Source organism: Oryzias latipes, chromosome 7 (genome assembly GCF_002234675.1).
Source record: "Oryzias latipes chromosome 7, ASM223467v1".
In the NCBI taxonomy this organism is placed as follows: Eukaryota; Metazoa; Chordata; class Actinopteri; order Beloniformes; family Adrianichthyidae; genus Oryzias; species Oryzias latipes.
In genome coordinates this window covers 2,290,121-2,307,817 of record NC_019865.2, presented here as the reverse complement: position 1 = coordinate 2,307,817, position 17,697 = coordinate 2,290,121, and the positions used below count along the sequence as shown (strand labels likewise).

Genomic DNA, 17,697 nt, shown 5'->3' with positions numbered 1-17,697 from the left:
TAAGCTTCCCTGCTTACAAGAATATCTGTGTCCAATCTTCTGTTTTTAGACAGTTTCAGCCAAACAGGCCAAAAGTCAGCATTTGAATCCTAAAATTTATAAACACCTTTTAATGCTTACTCAAATCAAATATTGAGACGGGAAAAGCTGCTGACTTAAATTGTCACATTTAAAAGCTGTTATTAGCATTTTAAACTGCAGGTGACAGTTGGTGCGGTTAAATGTGCAAAACAACTTTGATCAGAACTGTTTACATGGGCCCAGAACAACCTTATCAGATTATAACATATATTTATATACACCACACTTTCGGTCGGAATAATCCATTCTGACATATGCAGAACTGTCTAAAATACCGGAAACGACCATAGAATAAGAAATAGAGAGTTCCGTTGTAAACAGACAAAGCTGCAGCATAGAGCGAGGTGATCTTCGAAGTGTGATTTTATTATTGTTATGATTATTATGAAGCGCCTGTTCGCTCATAATTTGTTTAACCCGTGTGGAACGGACCCGGAAGAAGGGTTAGGAGTAGGTTAATATGTGCCAACAACAACATTTAAAATCCATGATGTCAATGCTGCATTCTGCATATTGGCTGCAGGAGGATATGTGGGAATACCATCAGCCTTTTTCTGTCTGGACACAATTGGAAACATGAATTCACTGGATTGTTTACACGGTTTTTCAGGACTGTGCAGCTTGTCTCCATTCAAAAGCCGCCTCCGTTAGCTCACAAACCGTCTTAAAGCTGCTCCTCTGCTTGGAGACACGGTTCTACCGGGAGACATGGTTCTCCTGAGCCCAGCAGCGCGTTCACACAGAGAAGCCGGACGGACTGCGGTCCAAAGCCTCCTCCGGATCGCAGTCCGTCTCCGCATGACCTAAACCAGAACAGTGGTGACCCACAATCGGAATAAACTGTTTAAATGAACCATGATCGGATCAACAATCGGCATAACCCTCTCATCCCCATCGGAAAGACATTTTGATCCGAATGAGTCTGATCGGGTCAGAGAATTCCAAACGGCCTGTTTATATGACGCATTTTCATTCTGATTAAGCGTTTACTCTGATTACTTTTATCCATGTAAACGCAGCTAGTGTTGGAAAAAACCTGCACTGGAGTTTAGTTCGAAGAACTGGGGAACCGTCACTACTTCAGACTTATATTGTGTGTTCATGTTTGTTTTTGTGCAGCAAAATACATCATATTTTCCCCTGAAAAACTTGTTAACTCGGTGCAGATGTTAAATTATAGTCAACTGACAGATTTCTACCCTTAAATTTTCTACATAAACCCATGGAAACATTGAGTTAGGGACTTTCTTTACCTTCAGTCACTAACTGATTTCTTCCATTTGCTGCCATGATCTCAATGATCTGAACGCTGCTTTGAGGAAAACCAAATGTTTCACTGAAATGTACAGAGTATGGCACAGCGGATACGATTTGATTTACTTGAACGTAAATGTCTCAAGAGGTCGTAAGATTTGGTTTCAACTGACTGCGAAATTTTTAGAAAAATATATATTTAAATTTAAATGTGACTACTGGAAGTCATTCAGAATTTCAAAGCACGTGCACACAATGGAAAACTGATGCAAAACACAAATAAATACATTTGACCCTCCAAACAAAATACAGATGACTAGTCTCTTGCAACATGAATGTTTCATGAACATGTGCATGTATGAAAACAAACTATATTTTTATAAAGGATTAAAAAACAGAAGAACAACGACTAATAAAGTTCATGAAAACAAGCTACAACAGGACACACTTGACAATAAAAAATAGATATAATAATAAATGATAAATATAAATAATGGAACAAATATGAGAATGCAGTAACCATTATTGAAGGTTGAGGAACATGAACGCATGAAAGCAGCAAAGAACCTGCTGTACAGCAAAAATGATGTAAAATACACAAAATATATAATTCTTCCAATGAATGTGCAAAAGATAAGCTGAAAACAATGTTTGTTTGTGCATGTATGATGTGTATGAACATGAGAAAACATGATTGTCTGACAGATTAAACCAAATTAATTTCCATAACATAAATCTAAAGTGAACAAATTTATTTTACTTCTTTATGACAGTAAAGTTACCACATTAACTTGTAACTGAGCTTACCCTCACTTCCATTTCTTCAGCAAGCTGAAAAGGTTGTAAAAATGAAGGAAAGAAAGACCAAGCAGGAAGAGGAAAGAAGTATGAAGGTGATGGAGAGAACACAACAAACAGTAAGATAAAGCTCCTGCCCAGGCATCTGCTTCATGCGACTCCACAAAATCACAGCAGAAACCTCCACCCTCCTGCCCAGGAGAGCCTAATAATAATTCCATTGAAAGTGTCAGTGTGTGAATGTGTGTGTGAATGTGTGTGTGCATGGGTGAATGGGACTGTGACTGTGAAGGGCTTTGGGCCTTCGAAAGAAGGTAGAAAGCGCTATATAAGTATACGCCATTTACCATTTTACCATTTTACCAAGACGGATGTCAAATCAGGACATGACTACTACGAAGATATTTAACCTATATAAACGCTTAAATAGATATTCGGAATCAAATAATTGATTTCCCACGCTCATTTGGATCTTCATGCCCACATTTGTTGGTCACTTGTTGAGCCAACTGCTCTACATACATAAATGTGAATTTGTTTGGTTCGGATGCCTCCTGGATGCCTCCATGAGGAGCTGTTTCTGGTATGTCCCACTAGGCAGGGGCCGACACAGAGGAAGACCCAGGACACCCAGGACACCCAGGACACCCAGGATGGATGGATGGATGGATGGATGGACGGACGGACGGACGGACGGATGGACGGATGGATGGTTTAGTTTTAGCATATATATATCTGTGGTATTTAAAATGTATGTTTTTTATGTAAATCACCTAAAATAAGTTTCATAAACTTTTAGTTCCGGGCCAAACTCTCTTCCACTAGAAGGTTTCAGACTAACATGTATTTAAAAGTTTAATCAGAAATGTTTAAAACCATTTTTTTAATTTTCAATATGTCTTTAAAGGTTCCAATGTTTACTTTTGAGTTTAAAACTGTTCTCAAATGTTTATTTTTTATTTTTTCTAATTTACAATCTTGTTTTTTTATTTACTTTAGGCTGATCTTGATTGGCCACCAGGCCATCATGTACACGTTGGTGGCTGTCTCACTGTGTGATGAGGAGTTAAAGTTCTTTATTTTATTTATTTATCTTTCTGATCATTTAAAAACTCCCAGATGCAGTCGGATATCGGGCGGTTTGGTGTGCAACCAAATGTTTTTGTCCAACCCAAACCAAAGCAAAGCATTGTCAATGTTGCCTTTGTCCCACTGGAAAACATCATTTTGAGGAAAGATGTTGTTCGCCGTATCTCTGAGACTGACAGGCTGTCACTCTTTTTATTCTCCTAATGTACTCATTGCTGTTCAGCCGTTGCTGCGAGCGAATTAACGCCAATCAATATTTATAAAGCCCGCAGGTCTTTGGGAGAGCGCAGAGGCAAAGAAAAGCAGCAGGAACCGAGGTGAGAAATGTCTCCACGCTCATATGCACACACTTTCTGAAGCAGGAAGATTCATCATAATTATCAGGGCTGCTGAACACCAAATCAGATCAGAGGCAATCGTCTGCGTTTCATAAACAGACCTTAACTGAGGAGAAACAAAACAGAAAAAACACGAGGATCCCCAATGTGTTCCAAAAATGTGAGCGAAAACTAATTTGCAACTAACTACATGCAAAAAAAAAAAACTATTACTTGAGTTTGTGTTTTCCCTGTCCATGCTTGGTGGGAATGAAGCAGAAAAAGATCAGATTTATTATAAATGAGGATGAAAAAGGACCTTCTTCCCATCCTCGGTGCGTCTGCGTTCGTTCGGTTTTAATTTGCAGTCACAGAAGAGGGTGCACGTAAATCAGATGACTCCCCTGGAGTCCCTTCAGGGACCTGCGAGGCTACAACAGATAACAACCAGCCAGGCGTGACTTTACACACAACACATCAGCAGAGCAGAAAACAATCCAACCGTACATGATCGCCATCTTTTCCCACCACACCTGCATTGTTTATTCAGAAGAAGCATTCATAAAGACACTGGTTTTATACTGAAACTATGTTTACTGATGAGCGTCTGTGGAACTCACCTTTAACAGTCAACACTTTTACTGCAACGCCACCTTAAATGATCAGGATCTGCTGTTTTCATTTGTGCTTTCTCCAGAGGAAATGTCCAACTTTAATTTCACCAAAGAAAGAAAATAAACCATAAACAATTATATTGTTAATTCTATTGTTAATAAGTAAACATGAAACATGCTCACCTTTTGCTTTGGTCTGTTTTCTCTGCCTGAATAAAGGCTGTTGGTTGGTTGTTGTTGCATTTAAGCTTGAATGTTGCCACAAAAACATGTTTACAAAAAATACCAACAACAGTTTTCTTTGGAGTGAGTCTTTAAAAACAATGAGCTCAATGCAAACGATATCAGACCTGCAGGAAACCTCCTGGCATTTTACCTTTCAAAATAAAAGAAACGGACAAAACAAATCCTTCTGGATTTATGGATTTCTTTAGCCAGATTTTACACACTTCATCTCCCATGTACAACACCTGCTCTCCCAGACTGGTTCTATTATTCTATTACCAGTCCCTAAGTCAAACTCCTCTTTATCCTTTTAGTCTGCAGAGACTGGAAAAATGCACAAAAAAAACCTTAGAAAGGACACTTTTATTAAAAAGAACGGTTAAAGGAATTTCAATGATCATTGCTGTAACCTAGTTTTTTTATTCTAATGATTTTAAAATGTTCTTATCATTATGATGGTCTTTGTTTTTGCTGTTATTCCTGATTTTTGTTCTGCAACTCTTTTTTTCTCTAAAGGTCTTGCCTTTTGCCAGGCCACAGACGAAAATAAGATTTTTTTTTCCTTAATCTGTTTCACCCGGATTGATAAAAGTTAGTCAAAATAAATAAATAAAAAAGGTTTACACACATTTTAAACTGAGTTATGAGATTAGCTATATAAAAGTATTTGTCTTTTCATTGTTTCACTTAATATCATTACAAAAATATTGTAAATACAAACTTTTCTTCTGTTTATATTTTACCTAAACAGTTATAATATGATCCCCACAAAGATTCATAACATTTAGATTATTTGTATCGTCGGCTCTTTACGTTACGGTGGTTTTACGGTCATTGTCAGAATCATTTTATCTAAACAACAAAAAGAAAAATCCAAGAAAATTCAGACATTATGAAACTGAACTATTGCAAATACGCCAAAAAAACAGAAACATCTCCAAAAAGTAAAGTTTTAGGAGACGCTTTAGGAAAGGAAAATCATCAGATTCTTGCTCAAAGATGCAAACGTTTGGTTTTCTGCAAGAAAATTAAACAATTAAAATCCTGATAGAAACTGGAAAAGTATATCAATTGAGAAGAGAGAAAAAAACACCACATAAATTGAAAAGTTTTTTTTAAGTGTATAATTGAACATGGCAGCTACTAGCCATGAGCTAGAAAGCAGATTATCTTACAAATGTATTATGAAGTCTGGTTAAAACACATTCTGCATAAGAATCAATTCAGCACACAGCTGGAGGAGTAAAGCATCTCCTCAGAGACGAAAACATGACAGGATGAGACCAGGAACATTTCTAAAGGTTAAGGTGGAAAAAGGTTGCAAGTCAAACGAGGCTCAAAAAGATACTCGGAAAAAAAAGACGGATGATAGAAAAATCCCAATGAGAATCAATGAAGTTAAAAGGAAAGAAATATAAAAACTTAAGGTTTATTAAGTTTATTACCTGAGCTTTTCCACTCTCTGGTTTTGATTAGACAAACAATAAAAACATTTAGGAGATTTACATTTGGCTGAATAATTTTACTAAAAGACAAATCAAATTTTATACAGTTTTTTTTTTTAACAAAAACAGTTTTTGCCACAAAAAAAACAATTTGAACACTTCAAAAAGATGAATGTTTAATTCCTGAAAGTTGCACAAATGTGTAGGTTTTTTGACCACTATCCTAAAGAAATGTAAACATGTGAATCGCTGTGTCAAACTTCCTGTCAGGAATAAAAGCATTCGGACGAGGAAACGTTCTTAAAGGACCTGGAAGTGTCACCGCGCTAATTGGTCCTTCTTTGTTCCCTCTGTGGCCGATGGCGGCAAGCATCCAAATGTCACACTGCCATCTGTACTTTGACACGGGCAGAGCAGCCCGACTGAGAGGCTGGCATCAGAGCCATTTTTAAAGGATAGCATTGGGGAAAGAAGGTGATGCCATTACTGAAAAGACACACGAAGAGGAAGCATTTCCATTTGCAACAAAAGAAAAAAGAGCATATAGTTAGCTCACTTTCTTTAATCATCAGCTGACAGAATATATTTTGCCATAAACTGCATTGGATTGAAGCTATAATTTCCAACCGTGACGCCATGCTGGGAGTTTTGAGGTGACGCTGTAGGAACAACAGATGGTGGCTGGTTGAGTTGATAGTCAGTGTCTCTGCCACCCTGATACCAGCTATGGAGGGCCAACTCCCTGATCCAATACAGAGGGAACACATGAGGAGAGCCTGGTGCACCAATGTTAACAGTCCAATGGATCATCAGCACGCCACATGGACACGGAGCACTCGTGTTTTGGCCTGCAAGTATGTCTGGGACAGACGCGTATTAATACACACTCATGAATTTCACTCTTCCCCTGTGAGCAGTTTCTGAGCGGTGTTGCCATCTGACGGCGGCAGCAGTTGCTTCTCCTCTTCCATCTTCGCCGCTCTCTATTTACTGTGCGGAGTTTATTTAACATGTAGCTCCCAGCAAGAAAGTAAATAAGCACTCAATAATAATCTGGCTGATAATTACAGACACACAAAGAAGGCTCGGGACAGCAGGGCTCGTCTCTTTCTGCTGCTTCTTTCTCATGTTGGCGAGGGTTTTGCAATTTCACGAAACGCTTGTAATTTGTGTTTTAATAGGAAAAGTCATAAATTCCCCCTGTTCTCACATATTTCAGTATTTATTTGTCTGGACTTATTCAATCAAAATCCAGAATTTCAACAATGCATAAGAAAATGTAGGTAAAAAATATTCACAAATTTCCATTTTTCTAATTAGATTAGTATCAAGTGGTAATAATTAAAGTCCAGGTTCAAACTTTTTTCTCTTCAGCTAACCTGGTTATCTGACTCTGCAGTTGTGAAAAACAGGCTTTTGTCCACACAGTCAACCTAATGGCTTTACATGCAGAACCATGTCAGCTCCTACAGATTACAATTACTGATACTACGGCGTGCTTATCTGTACCTCAGCCTTCTCCGCCACCGCCTCCTTTTTTATCCAGTCTGTCACTCACAGCAGTGACACTCCTGCCGTTTCTGCTTTTTCTCCTCATTCATTCACCCGCCTTCATCTAAACGTCTGTTCTCCCCATCGTCTACTCACATTCCTTCTTGCTACCTTCACCATTTTCATCTTTTCTCTACATCATTTCCACACAGGCTTGAACTGAATTAACTTCAAATATGTCAATTTAATAAACTCATTGTTACACCAAAATTTGTTGTGGATGCTCAATGATGATTGAAACCAAAATTTAGGACGTAGTACCTTCTCCAGATCTTAAAATATGTTTTACATCATTTATCCAACACTCAAAGTTAAAAACTTTTATTTTGGTTTATTGAAGTAATCCATCTCTGATCCTCAACAGTCATCCAGTTCAAGTCTTCAACAAACAGTCATCCAGCTGTGGTCCTCAACAGTCATCCAGTTCAAGTCTTCAACAAACAGTCATCCAGCTGTGGTCCTCAACAGTCATCCAGTTCAAGTCTTCAACAAACAGTCATCCAGCTGTGGTCCTCAACAGTCATCCAGTTCAAGTCTTCAACAAACAGTCATCCAGCTGTGGTCCTAAACAGTCATCCAGTTCAAGTCTTCAACAAACAGTCATCCAGCTGTGGTCCTAAACAGTCATCCAGCTCAAGTCTTCAACAAACAGTCATCCATCTCTGATCCTCAACAGTCATCCAGTTCAAGTCTTCAACAAACAGTCATCCAGCTGTGGTCCTCAACAGTCATCCAGTTCAAGTCTTCAACAAACAGTCATCCAGCTGTGGTCCTCAACAGTCATCCAGTTCAAGTCTTCAACAAACAGTCATCCAGCTGTGGTCCTAAACAGTCATCCAGTTCAAGTCTTCAACAAACAGTCATCCAGCTGTGGTCCTAAACAGTCATCCAGCTCAAGTCTTCAACAAACAGTCATCCATCTCTGATCCTCAACAGTCATCCAGTTCAAGTCTTCAACAAACAGTCATCCAGCTGTGGTCCTCAACAGTCATCCAGTTCAAGTCTTCAACAAACAGTCATCCAGCTGTGGTCCTAAACAGTCATCCAGCTCAAGCTATCCAGCATCCAGCTATCTGATGCATTTCATCAATAAGCTGTAGCCGAATTCTGAACGGTGGACTGGCCCAACTCACAATCACCCCCATCATCTTCAGCCCAGAAAACAGGCGTGTCATTTATTGCAGTGCACAGTAACGTAATGCACAGTGCATATGGATGCAAAAATGCTAAGTTAGAGTAGTCTGTTCAAACTGTGTCAGCATTGTAAAATCATTGAAATTCAGAAAAAGAAGCTTGTGCAAGCGATTCATTTGACCTTTTTTCACTCATCTAAATAGTATAATAGCAGCGTGTAACCATATGTCTGACTAAATAAGCAATCAGAGGAGTACAAGATAAAACATCAAGCAATTCAGCAGCTCATATGTAATGCTATAATGAAGCATGTCCCATCTGCCTCCGTTTGTTTGTGTGTGCGTACTTTCCTGTCCTGTGCACACACACCAGCCCTCCATCGGCAAAGAATCTCCAGCTGATTACGGGATTTTAGGTATGAACACGAGACGCAGGTTTATCCAATCAGAGGCAACATCTGGCCCATTCCAGAAAACTCTCTGGCTAACGTGAAGGAGATCCCAGAACTACTTTGCTTTGAAGACGCCTCGCCACCTCACAAACCATCTGCAGCAAACGCAACGACTGGAGGAGAATCTAGGCATATTCAAGCTCAGAGTCACTATCCTCCAGGTTCTCTGGATGTGAAATGTTTCTGTGGCAGGTGACCTTTCTCCGTTTTTCTGCAGAATTTATTGCTAGGAAAATCTTTATCTTTAACTTTAATTTTACTGTTTTTAGTAAAATGTATGTTTTTATAGCTTCAATGAAAGAACAACTCCAGATGACCAAAGCAAAAAACTTTAAATCCAGACTAAAAAAACCTTTCTGCTGAACAAAACTGATGTTTATTAGTTAAACATGTCTTTGACTTTCAGTTCAAATGTCTATAATAGTTTGTTCAGCTGTGAAGTTAGAAGGATTTCTGAGAGCTGTGTCTGTAAACGGACCATCTCTGTGAAGCAATGCTTTCAGGTTTAGTGTTTGTTCAATCACTGAGAAAATTAAAAAAAAAACAAAGGGTGTAGGGAAAAAAAAAAAAAAATCGATTAGGCGAAATTTGTATCGATTTAAAATGCTGTCAGGACAATATTTGCTTCCGCGAGGTGCGTTGATTTCTGATAATTCACACTTTAAAGGCCATGAACCCGCTTATACCATGGTCACTTACAAAAGAAATACATATTTAACCAGTTTTCAGGACTTTATTGTTGTTATTTTTTCGGTTCGGATCGCTTTTGTCACAAAAAGCGGACTAGTCGTTACGTGGTGCGTTACGCGCCTGATGAAGCAGAAGGTTGTTTTTAAGAAGCCAGCGTAGTGATACAGAACATTTCAGCTATGTGAGCGGAACTTCTTCTTTAGGCGTGCATTATCAATGTGTGTTATCACATTTTAATGCACACCCAGCAGCCAATCAGAATAGAGAGAATATTCACCCAGTATATGCAATGTTGAAAATAAACAGCACTTTATTTCCTCAATCATACTTTATTTCAAAAACTGTGTGAAAAAGATATAAAATACCGACTTCACAGCAACAAAATGTCATGGTTTTAGGTTTTTCTGCTTTTGTGTTCAAGTTGTTTTTGGTTCTGTGATGTTTTGAGTTAACTTCCTGTTTTACTTTGTAGTGTTTCCTGGTTTGTTGTAGTTTTGAGTTTTACTTTGGTCCCCATCCTTCCTGAGTGTTTCCACCTGTGTCTCGTTTGTCTGTATGTATTTAAGTCTTGTCATTTCCTTCCTCCTGTGCTGGTCCATAGTATGTAAGTCTGCTCTCCCTGTTTCGAGTTTCGAGTGTTTAGTGTTTCAAGTTTCTAGCCTGCCGTATGCAGTGGTTTTGGTTTTGTGTCTTTAGTTTTGTTTATTAAAGCCCCCGTTCCCCTGCAACCTCCTGCCTCCTCTCCTTCTCTGCACCTGGGTACTCCCTCATCCGCTCCCCCCGTGACACAAAATCTATCATGTTTGAGTTAAACCGTCTTCAAATCTCAGTGATTCTCTGCATTTTATTTAAAACACTTTAATATTTATAACTCTCCATCTTTACTCGGGTCCTAGATACAAAGGATTTAAAATGACAGACAAATGAACAAAATGCTAAAATCAATGCTTTACATTTAAGATAGAAAACTTCTTAAGTCTAAACACAAAAGTTCCCCGATCTGCACAGTGTCTTACTGAATGCTGCTACTAAAAAAAAGACATAACGGAGACTATTAACAGATTCCTCTAGTAAAAGATTATTTAACTTGTTACTTTTATAGATGGCTTAGATGAGTTAAAAAATAAGGGGTGGAACAGCAGGAAGCTGCACAAGTTAAGGTGAACATGTGAGAATGCATCTGTGAGGCAATTTCTACCGTGAATCACTATGAATCGGGGAAGAAAAATAACAATTTAGTGAACAAATATTTTTTTACTCTTAGAAGAACTTCAGGATAAACCCGGATGTGCTTTTGCTGCCATCTGGTGTCAACTGAGGGAACTGCAAAAAGAATAATTTGAAAAACGTAATTATATTTTTTTCATTTTAGCACCAATAAAATGATCCAACAGATCATTTAATTGGTTCAGATTTCATTTAATGTTATTTTCAGCCACATTATCATTTACTGTCCATTTTTCCTATATTCAGTAAGTTGTGTCAAGTAAAAACTAGCCTGTTTTTTTTAACTCATTAACTTGTAGAGACGACTTGAACGCTCCAGTTTATCAAAAAAAAGGGGGAAAAACGCAGATGACATATTTATTAGCTGAAGCTCTACCAAAGGGAGGTAAAGGGCAGCTAATAAAGGAGGATTTCTAATTGTTCTGTGAGAACAGAAAGAGAAATTTACCATATGCTAATGTGACTTATACTTTGTTTTTTTGCTTTCTACATGCTGGAAAAGGCCATTAACGCATTCTAAAAAGAGAAATCCTTTTAGTCTTTCAGCTCAACTTGCCTCCATTCTTCTCATCCTCACATTCCCCTCAGTCGTCGTGAAATTAATCTGCAGAATATTTGCCATGAACAAAGACGGTGCACAGAGCGGCACACGGGGGTGAGGACCCGGGCTGAAAGACGAAGAAAAGGGATGAAGGAATGGAGGGATCAAGCAGTTCGTCGGGAAGGGAACAAAAGACGGCAGGAAGTGAGCGAGGGATTTGAAAGACCACCAGAAGAATGAAGCTCATAAATAGCAGATCATTGTTTGAATGTGTGGCTGAGGATGCAGAGCGCTGGATTCACAAAAGGCCAAAAAGTCCTGAGCGCTCCTCGTCCATCTCTTCGCACCTTTGTTCAACACTCTAGGCCCAACTCCTCACAGAAGACTGGATCTCATCCCGTCTCCTGCAGGAACGTCTCTGCGTCCACAAGCGCAAGACTGGGATCTGGAATCCACAAACATGCATCAGAGTCTGACTTGCTCTGTCGTAAGGAAATATGAAGAAAATCCCTCCTTCCATCCATCGTCTAAACCCGCTGTATTCCCTTTTGGATTAGTGGGGTTGCTGGAGCCTATCCAAGCCACTGATGGGGGGGGGGGGGGGGGGCACCGTTCTGCAGTCCATCGCAGGTCCACACAGAGAAACTCTCACATTCACACCTAATTCAGAATCATCATCAACCTATGAAGCACGTTTTTGGAAGCAATTCCCAGAGACAACACACACGTTGGGATTTGAACCAGGGCCTTCTCACTGTGAGGTGAGAGTGCTAACCACTACACCACCCAGCACACCCCATCGTGGAAATCTAAATCTTTCCAAAATGTAATTTACTTATAATATTAAAAAATACCAAGGAATTCAAGAGTAGGATAAAAAACTAAAAAAGATTTCATAAAAAATATCAAATTAAAGGTAAATAAAATAAAACGTGTAGCCGATAAATCTTCAGCCGAAGTTCTTCCAATCAACACTGGAGGTAAAATAAATAAGTGAATGTGCATTAACATTGAAGGGCTTTTGTTTTATTCTTTCTGCCATAAAAAGCTGAAGCTCATAATTATCCATAAGGAGCATTTCTTCCTGTGTGACATAAACGCTGCACCACTGGGAGAAATGTGATTATTAACACCAGAAGAAAAAGAAAATCCCAGCTTTGAGAAGAATGAACGCCGAGTCGGGTTGAGACCATAATGCAGGGATAATGGTCCTTTCACTAAACACGGATGACGCACGGCATTCTGGGTAATAAAAACCTACAACATGTCCAGAGAGAGATGCCTTCATGAGCCTTAGGAGCCAATAAACAAAAACCCCTGAGACACAAAGTTATGTTTTCTGAAACGTCTAATAAAGCATCAGAACAAATGTCTCCTTCAAAGGAGTCTGGGCCTTTTCCTCTGATTCACGGCGGCCTGCAGACTTGGGTTATTAAAGCTCTGCTTTCTACTGTTCTTCTAAATGATAACTAATCACATCGGCATTGTTTTCCCCCAGAGCTCCCTCCGTTTTAGAAAACGTCCTCAAAATGAAACTTAAAAAAGGCAAATTCCTGCTAAATGATTGTTTTTTAGGTGAAAAAGTGATGAAACCCAAGTTTAATTGAAGTGCACACAGTTCCTTCAGTAATGCGCCGTAGCATCTGCCTGCCTAGCTGACATTTGGCTTTTTGAATGTGCGTTTCTTCCTTTTTATGTCTTCTCATGGCGTTGTTGTATCGCTTTGACCTGGTGAACAGAACTCGGGGCCTCCTTGGATGCTGGTGGAAGGGAATCTGGACATGAAGAACTGAAGTGAAGGATAAAACAGGCAGTTTCAGGAGGACCTTCTTGTTCCTAATGTATACCTGAGAGATGGATTTAGCCAGCCCCACTTAGAATAAGTCTGTGTGTGCTGAACGTTTATTCCTCTGAGCCCCTAAAATGCATTTAAACTTTCATCTATTTAATATGCTCATCCTGGCACTACCCTCTGCCTTTACCGGGCTTTGGACAGGTACAAGAAGGACCCTGGTTTTTGCCCTGTTGAGGCTGCATTTTTCTTACTTTTGGCTTGTTATGTCTGTTGGTATTTTTCCATCTGTCGATTCGTCCATCTTTACCTTTTTTTGTCTTATTTTATTTATTTATTTTTTGTTTTATTGTGTTTATTTAATTGCAGATTGTAGCGAGTCATCACATTTGGGGAAACAGTCACTGCATTTGCCCCCACCCCTATATCCAGCCCCCCACCCCCCACCCCCCACCCCATAACCAGCCTCACCCCTATATCCAGCCTCATCTCAGCAAACATTTTTTTCCAGAATTTCCTCCGTTTTAGAAAAAAGTCCTCAAAATAAAACTAAAACAGAATTTATAGGTACTTTTTTTTGGTGAAAAATGGATCAAACTCCATTTTTCCAATTTAATTTATAATTTGTAATGATTAAATAATTTCCTATTTCTTTTTCTTTCATGTGTTTTGCTCCTTGTTCTCCTGATTCTGCATCATCTTTTTCTGCTGCTTTCGTCCTTTTAACCTTCCTCCTCAAATGTTTCCAAACCAAAGGTTTGACCATCTAACAGCCCAATCTCTATTTTTTGGATTAATAAAGACTCTTCTCTCCTCCTCCTCTTCCTCTCCTGGTTCTTCTCACCTCCTCTTCATTCTGAGTCCCTCCCAGCTTCCTGACCTCACCTCAGTCACACAGTCCAGTCGGAATCAGACTAAAGATGTTTTCTTCATGTTTTTATAGACTTTTCTCTGCAAAATGGACAAACCGTCAAAGAAACAAAGCAGAGAACTGCAGGAACTAACTAACTTTACGGACTTTAACAGGAGCGGCAGAGAAAAAGACAACAAATGTTCAACCGTACCACGGAGCAAACTTCGCTCTGAAGGAAGAATGGCGGATTTGACACATTTGTTTTCATAAAAAAAAAAGTCTGTGGTGCTTAAAAAAAAACACTTTACAAACTATTTAAGCCAGACACGTTTGGTAAAACTTTGTTTCCAAAAGGATGATGTACTGTTGACAGGTGGGGAGATGAACATGCCAGACACTTGCATTCTGGGCTTTATGGCCCCCCAGCGATATAAAACATCACCTCTTGACACTTTTATGCCTGAAGGGGACAAAGAGCTGCAGAGGAAAGTTGATGGCTTATTAAGCTTTCAGAAAATAAATAAAGATCTGAATTATGAATGTGAGGAAACCGGCCCGTTTCACCAGCATATGTGCATTCAGAGCAGGGGAAGCAGTAATTACAGGAAGCCCTCCACACGAGGAGGTCCAGTCCTGCTCGACTGGTCATTCCGCTCACGCCGTCCCTCCGGCGGCGTCTCATTAGAAGTGGGAGTATGTTGGAGAGGAGATAAGCACATCTCGACATGGGGGTGGGGGCGCGAGCAGAAGACGGGGAGCAGGAGTCACGTTGGAGGTGTGTACGACAAGCTCCCCCTCTTTCTGCGCCTACACCTTCAACCCGGCTCCACTCCTATCTCCAGCTCCAGGAAACTCTCAGCGCGCAATTTACCGCATGCGGCGGGCTGATAATACTGTCTCCGGGGCAGGAAGGGGAGAGAGAGAGAGAGAGTGATGGGCTGGGATAGGAAGGAAAGAAAAGAAGAAGAAGAAAAAGAAAGACAGCAGAAGATGGAGGATGGAGAGAGGGAAAACAGAAAAAGCATAAAGATGAGGGAGAGAGCCAACATGGCGAGGAGCGAGAGATAACAAAGAAAGCGGGATGTAACGGGAGGACAGGAGCGCAGCGAGGCGCGGCGTGGAAATTACAAACCCAAGAAGCAATTTGTGTCCGAACAAAAACACTCCAACCTGCGATTTAACTGGAGCAGGAAAACTGAATCATGACTGGACTCTAAAAACGTATCGCCTCCAACTCAGAGGCGCTCAGACTAATCCATTTTTAAACAGCTTCATCACTGAACTGGTGTAAACCTAGAGTCATAAATGCTAATGCGCCTGCATACGAAAAAAGAAAAAAAAAATCACACAGAGTACAACCACTCCACCTACAGGTGAGTGGTGGTTATGACATCCATTTACAAACCTAAAAACCCCCATTGAATGGCCACACACACTTTCTTTGTCACATTTTATCCATGTTGGATTTAAAAAAAAAGAGTCAAAAATCACACAAGCTGGTGACAAATAATAAAAGTACTAATTCTGTTATGTCATGTGAACATTTTAAAGTATATTATGCCATAGGGCAGCACTTTTTTTTTTCTGAATTTTAAGTTTAATTTGCAATTTAAACAGTTAAAAAATTCCATATGCAGTGCATTGATCATGGTTACAGTGGGTTTCATTCAGCAAAACCAGGTCAAAAATAGTTGGTTTTCCCACAATGCACTAGGTTCTCTTGCTGCACAAAATGCAAGTCATTGGTCTATGGTCAACTTTGACCTTTCTGTGTTACACAAATGAATAGAAGTGTCCAATAGTCGTGTTTTTTATTTTTTATTTTATTAGGATGGGAATTTTTGGGCAACTGTAAACATCCCGGTAATTGTTATTATACATTAGATACATTTTTAATTAGTTTTAATCCTAGTTAGAATAGGATCCAGCTAACTTCAGCAGATGTTTTTATTCGTTTCTATTTATGTCTCTACAATGTTTTAATTTGGTTTTATGCTTTTAATTATTTTATTCTCCACGTGTACAGCACTTTAGGTCTCTTTGGCTGATGGTGGGAGGTGCTTTATAAACAAATAACTGATGATGGTTTTTATCCATAGATTGTTTTACATTGCTGTCTTGTCAACAGACAGACTGAGATTTGAACCCCAGACCAGCCAATTAGCTAACCGGCTCCTTAGCTTAATGTGTTAGAAAGCTAAAGCTGTATGACATAATGAATAGAACACAATCTTATTAATGTAAGGAAATGTGCTTTATGATTTTGTAATGAGTAAACAGAATGAGCATTCAATAAAAAAAAAGTCTGGTTTCTGTGGTGAAGGAGCAGAAAACTAAATGTCTTTCACAGGTGGACTGGGAAAGTCCTGACCCTAAAGCCTCAGAAAATGAGCTTGAAAAGGCTCAACAAACCACCGAAAATATCTCTTTTACCAACATTAAACTGTCAAAAATGTGTTTTCTGCAGTCAAAGCTCCAGATCCTTTTTTTTTCATACCAGTTGTTTAGTCTTCTCAGACTCCTGGCGGGCGTGTTGTCGTTCCTGGATGGAGGCTTTGGTCTTCTCGTCTGCCAGCTCCTTTTCTCTCTGGGTAATCTTGGCCAGCTCCTCCTTCAGTATCGCCTGCTGCCGTTCAAACCTAAAAGGTTTGGCAAAGACAAGAGTTTGTTTATTCCCAGAAGGATGCATTTGTTTTCTCACTCAGCCTGGTTTGACTCTTAAAAGAAAGAAAATGTCCACAAGGGGGCAGCACATTTCCAGTTTTCAGAGGCCGCTGGATGCAGATCTAAACAAATGTGAGTCACCGCTTAACCCAGAATGAACTTCTACTCATCTAAAAACTTCATACATGTTGCAAATCAGTCTGTTTTGCTCATCTCTTCTCATCTGCCTAGAAGGTTTGGCTTAAAAACCAGTTGACTGAAACCTGTATAAACTACTAGGTTTGATAAATCAATGGCTTTTATACATTTATTTGTTTGTCTTCTTCAAGTTTTCTGTTTTGTTTTGGTTGCTTAAAAAAAAACCTAATTCCAAAACTGGACTCTTCTTTAAGTTCCCCATACCTGCTGGGTTTGGAGGACCAGGATGGAGGACCACAAAGGGAGATGATAAGGGATACATTCAGATTTCACAATGTCTGGTTCAACAACAAAATAATACATAAATCACATTCTAAGTGTTTAGTTCCACTTTTTTAAACTAATAAAAGAACCTTAGAATCGATCCTAAAGCTGACTGGGAGCCAGTGCAAAGATTTCAAAATGGAGATTCTCAGATTCCACAACAGGACTTAGCTCAGAAAAACTTCTCGTCTTCCTTCAGACGTTACCCACCTTCTCTGATCTTCTTTAGCAGTGGACGCTGGTTTGCTGGACGGCGCTCGGGACTCTGGCTTCTGCCTGGACTGAGAGGCAGAGCTAGAGCCAGGAGAGGAACCTGATAAAACAGGGGGGGTCATATAAAAATGAATGTTTTTTTTGCATAATTCTGCATGTTTTTGTGTCATCAGTATATTTCATGACACACACACCAACAGCTATTTACAGGTTTTAAGTCTATTCATACCTGGAAGACGAATCTCACAGGATGCATCGACTGAACTTAACTTCTGCACACACACAGCTACACACAA

General features: G+C 39.5%; 1 protein-coding gene across 6 annotated transcripts in view; it reads right to left on the bottom strand.

Moving 5' to 3' along the window:
- Positions 1-17,697, bottom strand: part of LOC101160162 (MICOS complex subunit mic25a-like) — a 66,040-nt gene that overhangs the window by 45,354 nt on the left and 2,989 nt on the right. For 4 of the 6 annotated variants that reach the window (XR_002873500.1, XM_023956342.1, XM_023956341.1 and 1 more), the window contains exons 3-5: positions 17,399-17,501; positions 16,560-16,701; positions 2,143-2,166 (exon numbers count right to left, since the gene is read on the bottom strand). Coding sequence is in view for 4 of the 6 variants with exons in the window: in XM_023956342.1 (XP_023812110.1) it covers positions 2,143-2,166; positions 16,560-16,701; positions 17,399-17,501 (269 nt within the window). In the remaining 2 variants the exon portion in view is untranslated. The remainder of the gene's footprint in view (positions 1-2,142; positions 2,167-16,559; positions 16,702-17,398; positions 17,502-17,697) is intronic. The other 2 variants (XR_002873501.1, XM_023956344.1) reach the window with 1 other exon arrangement.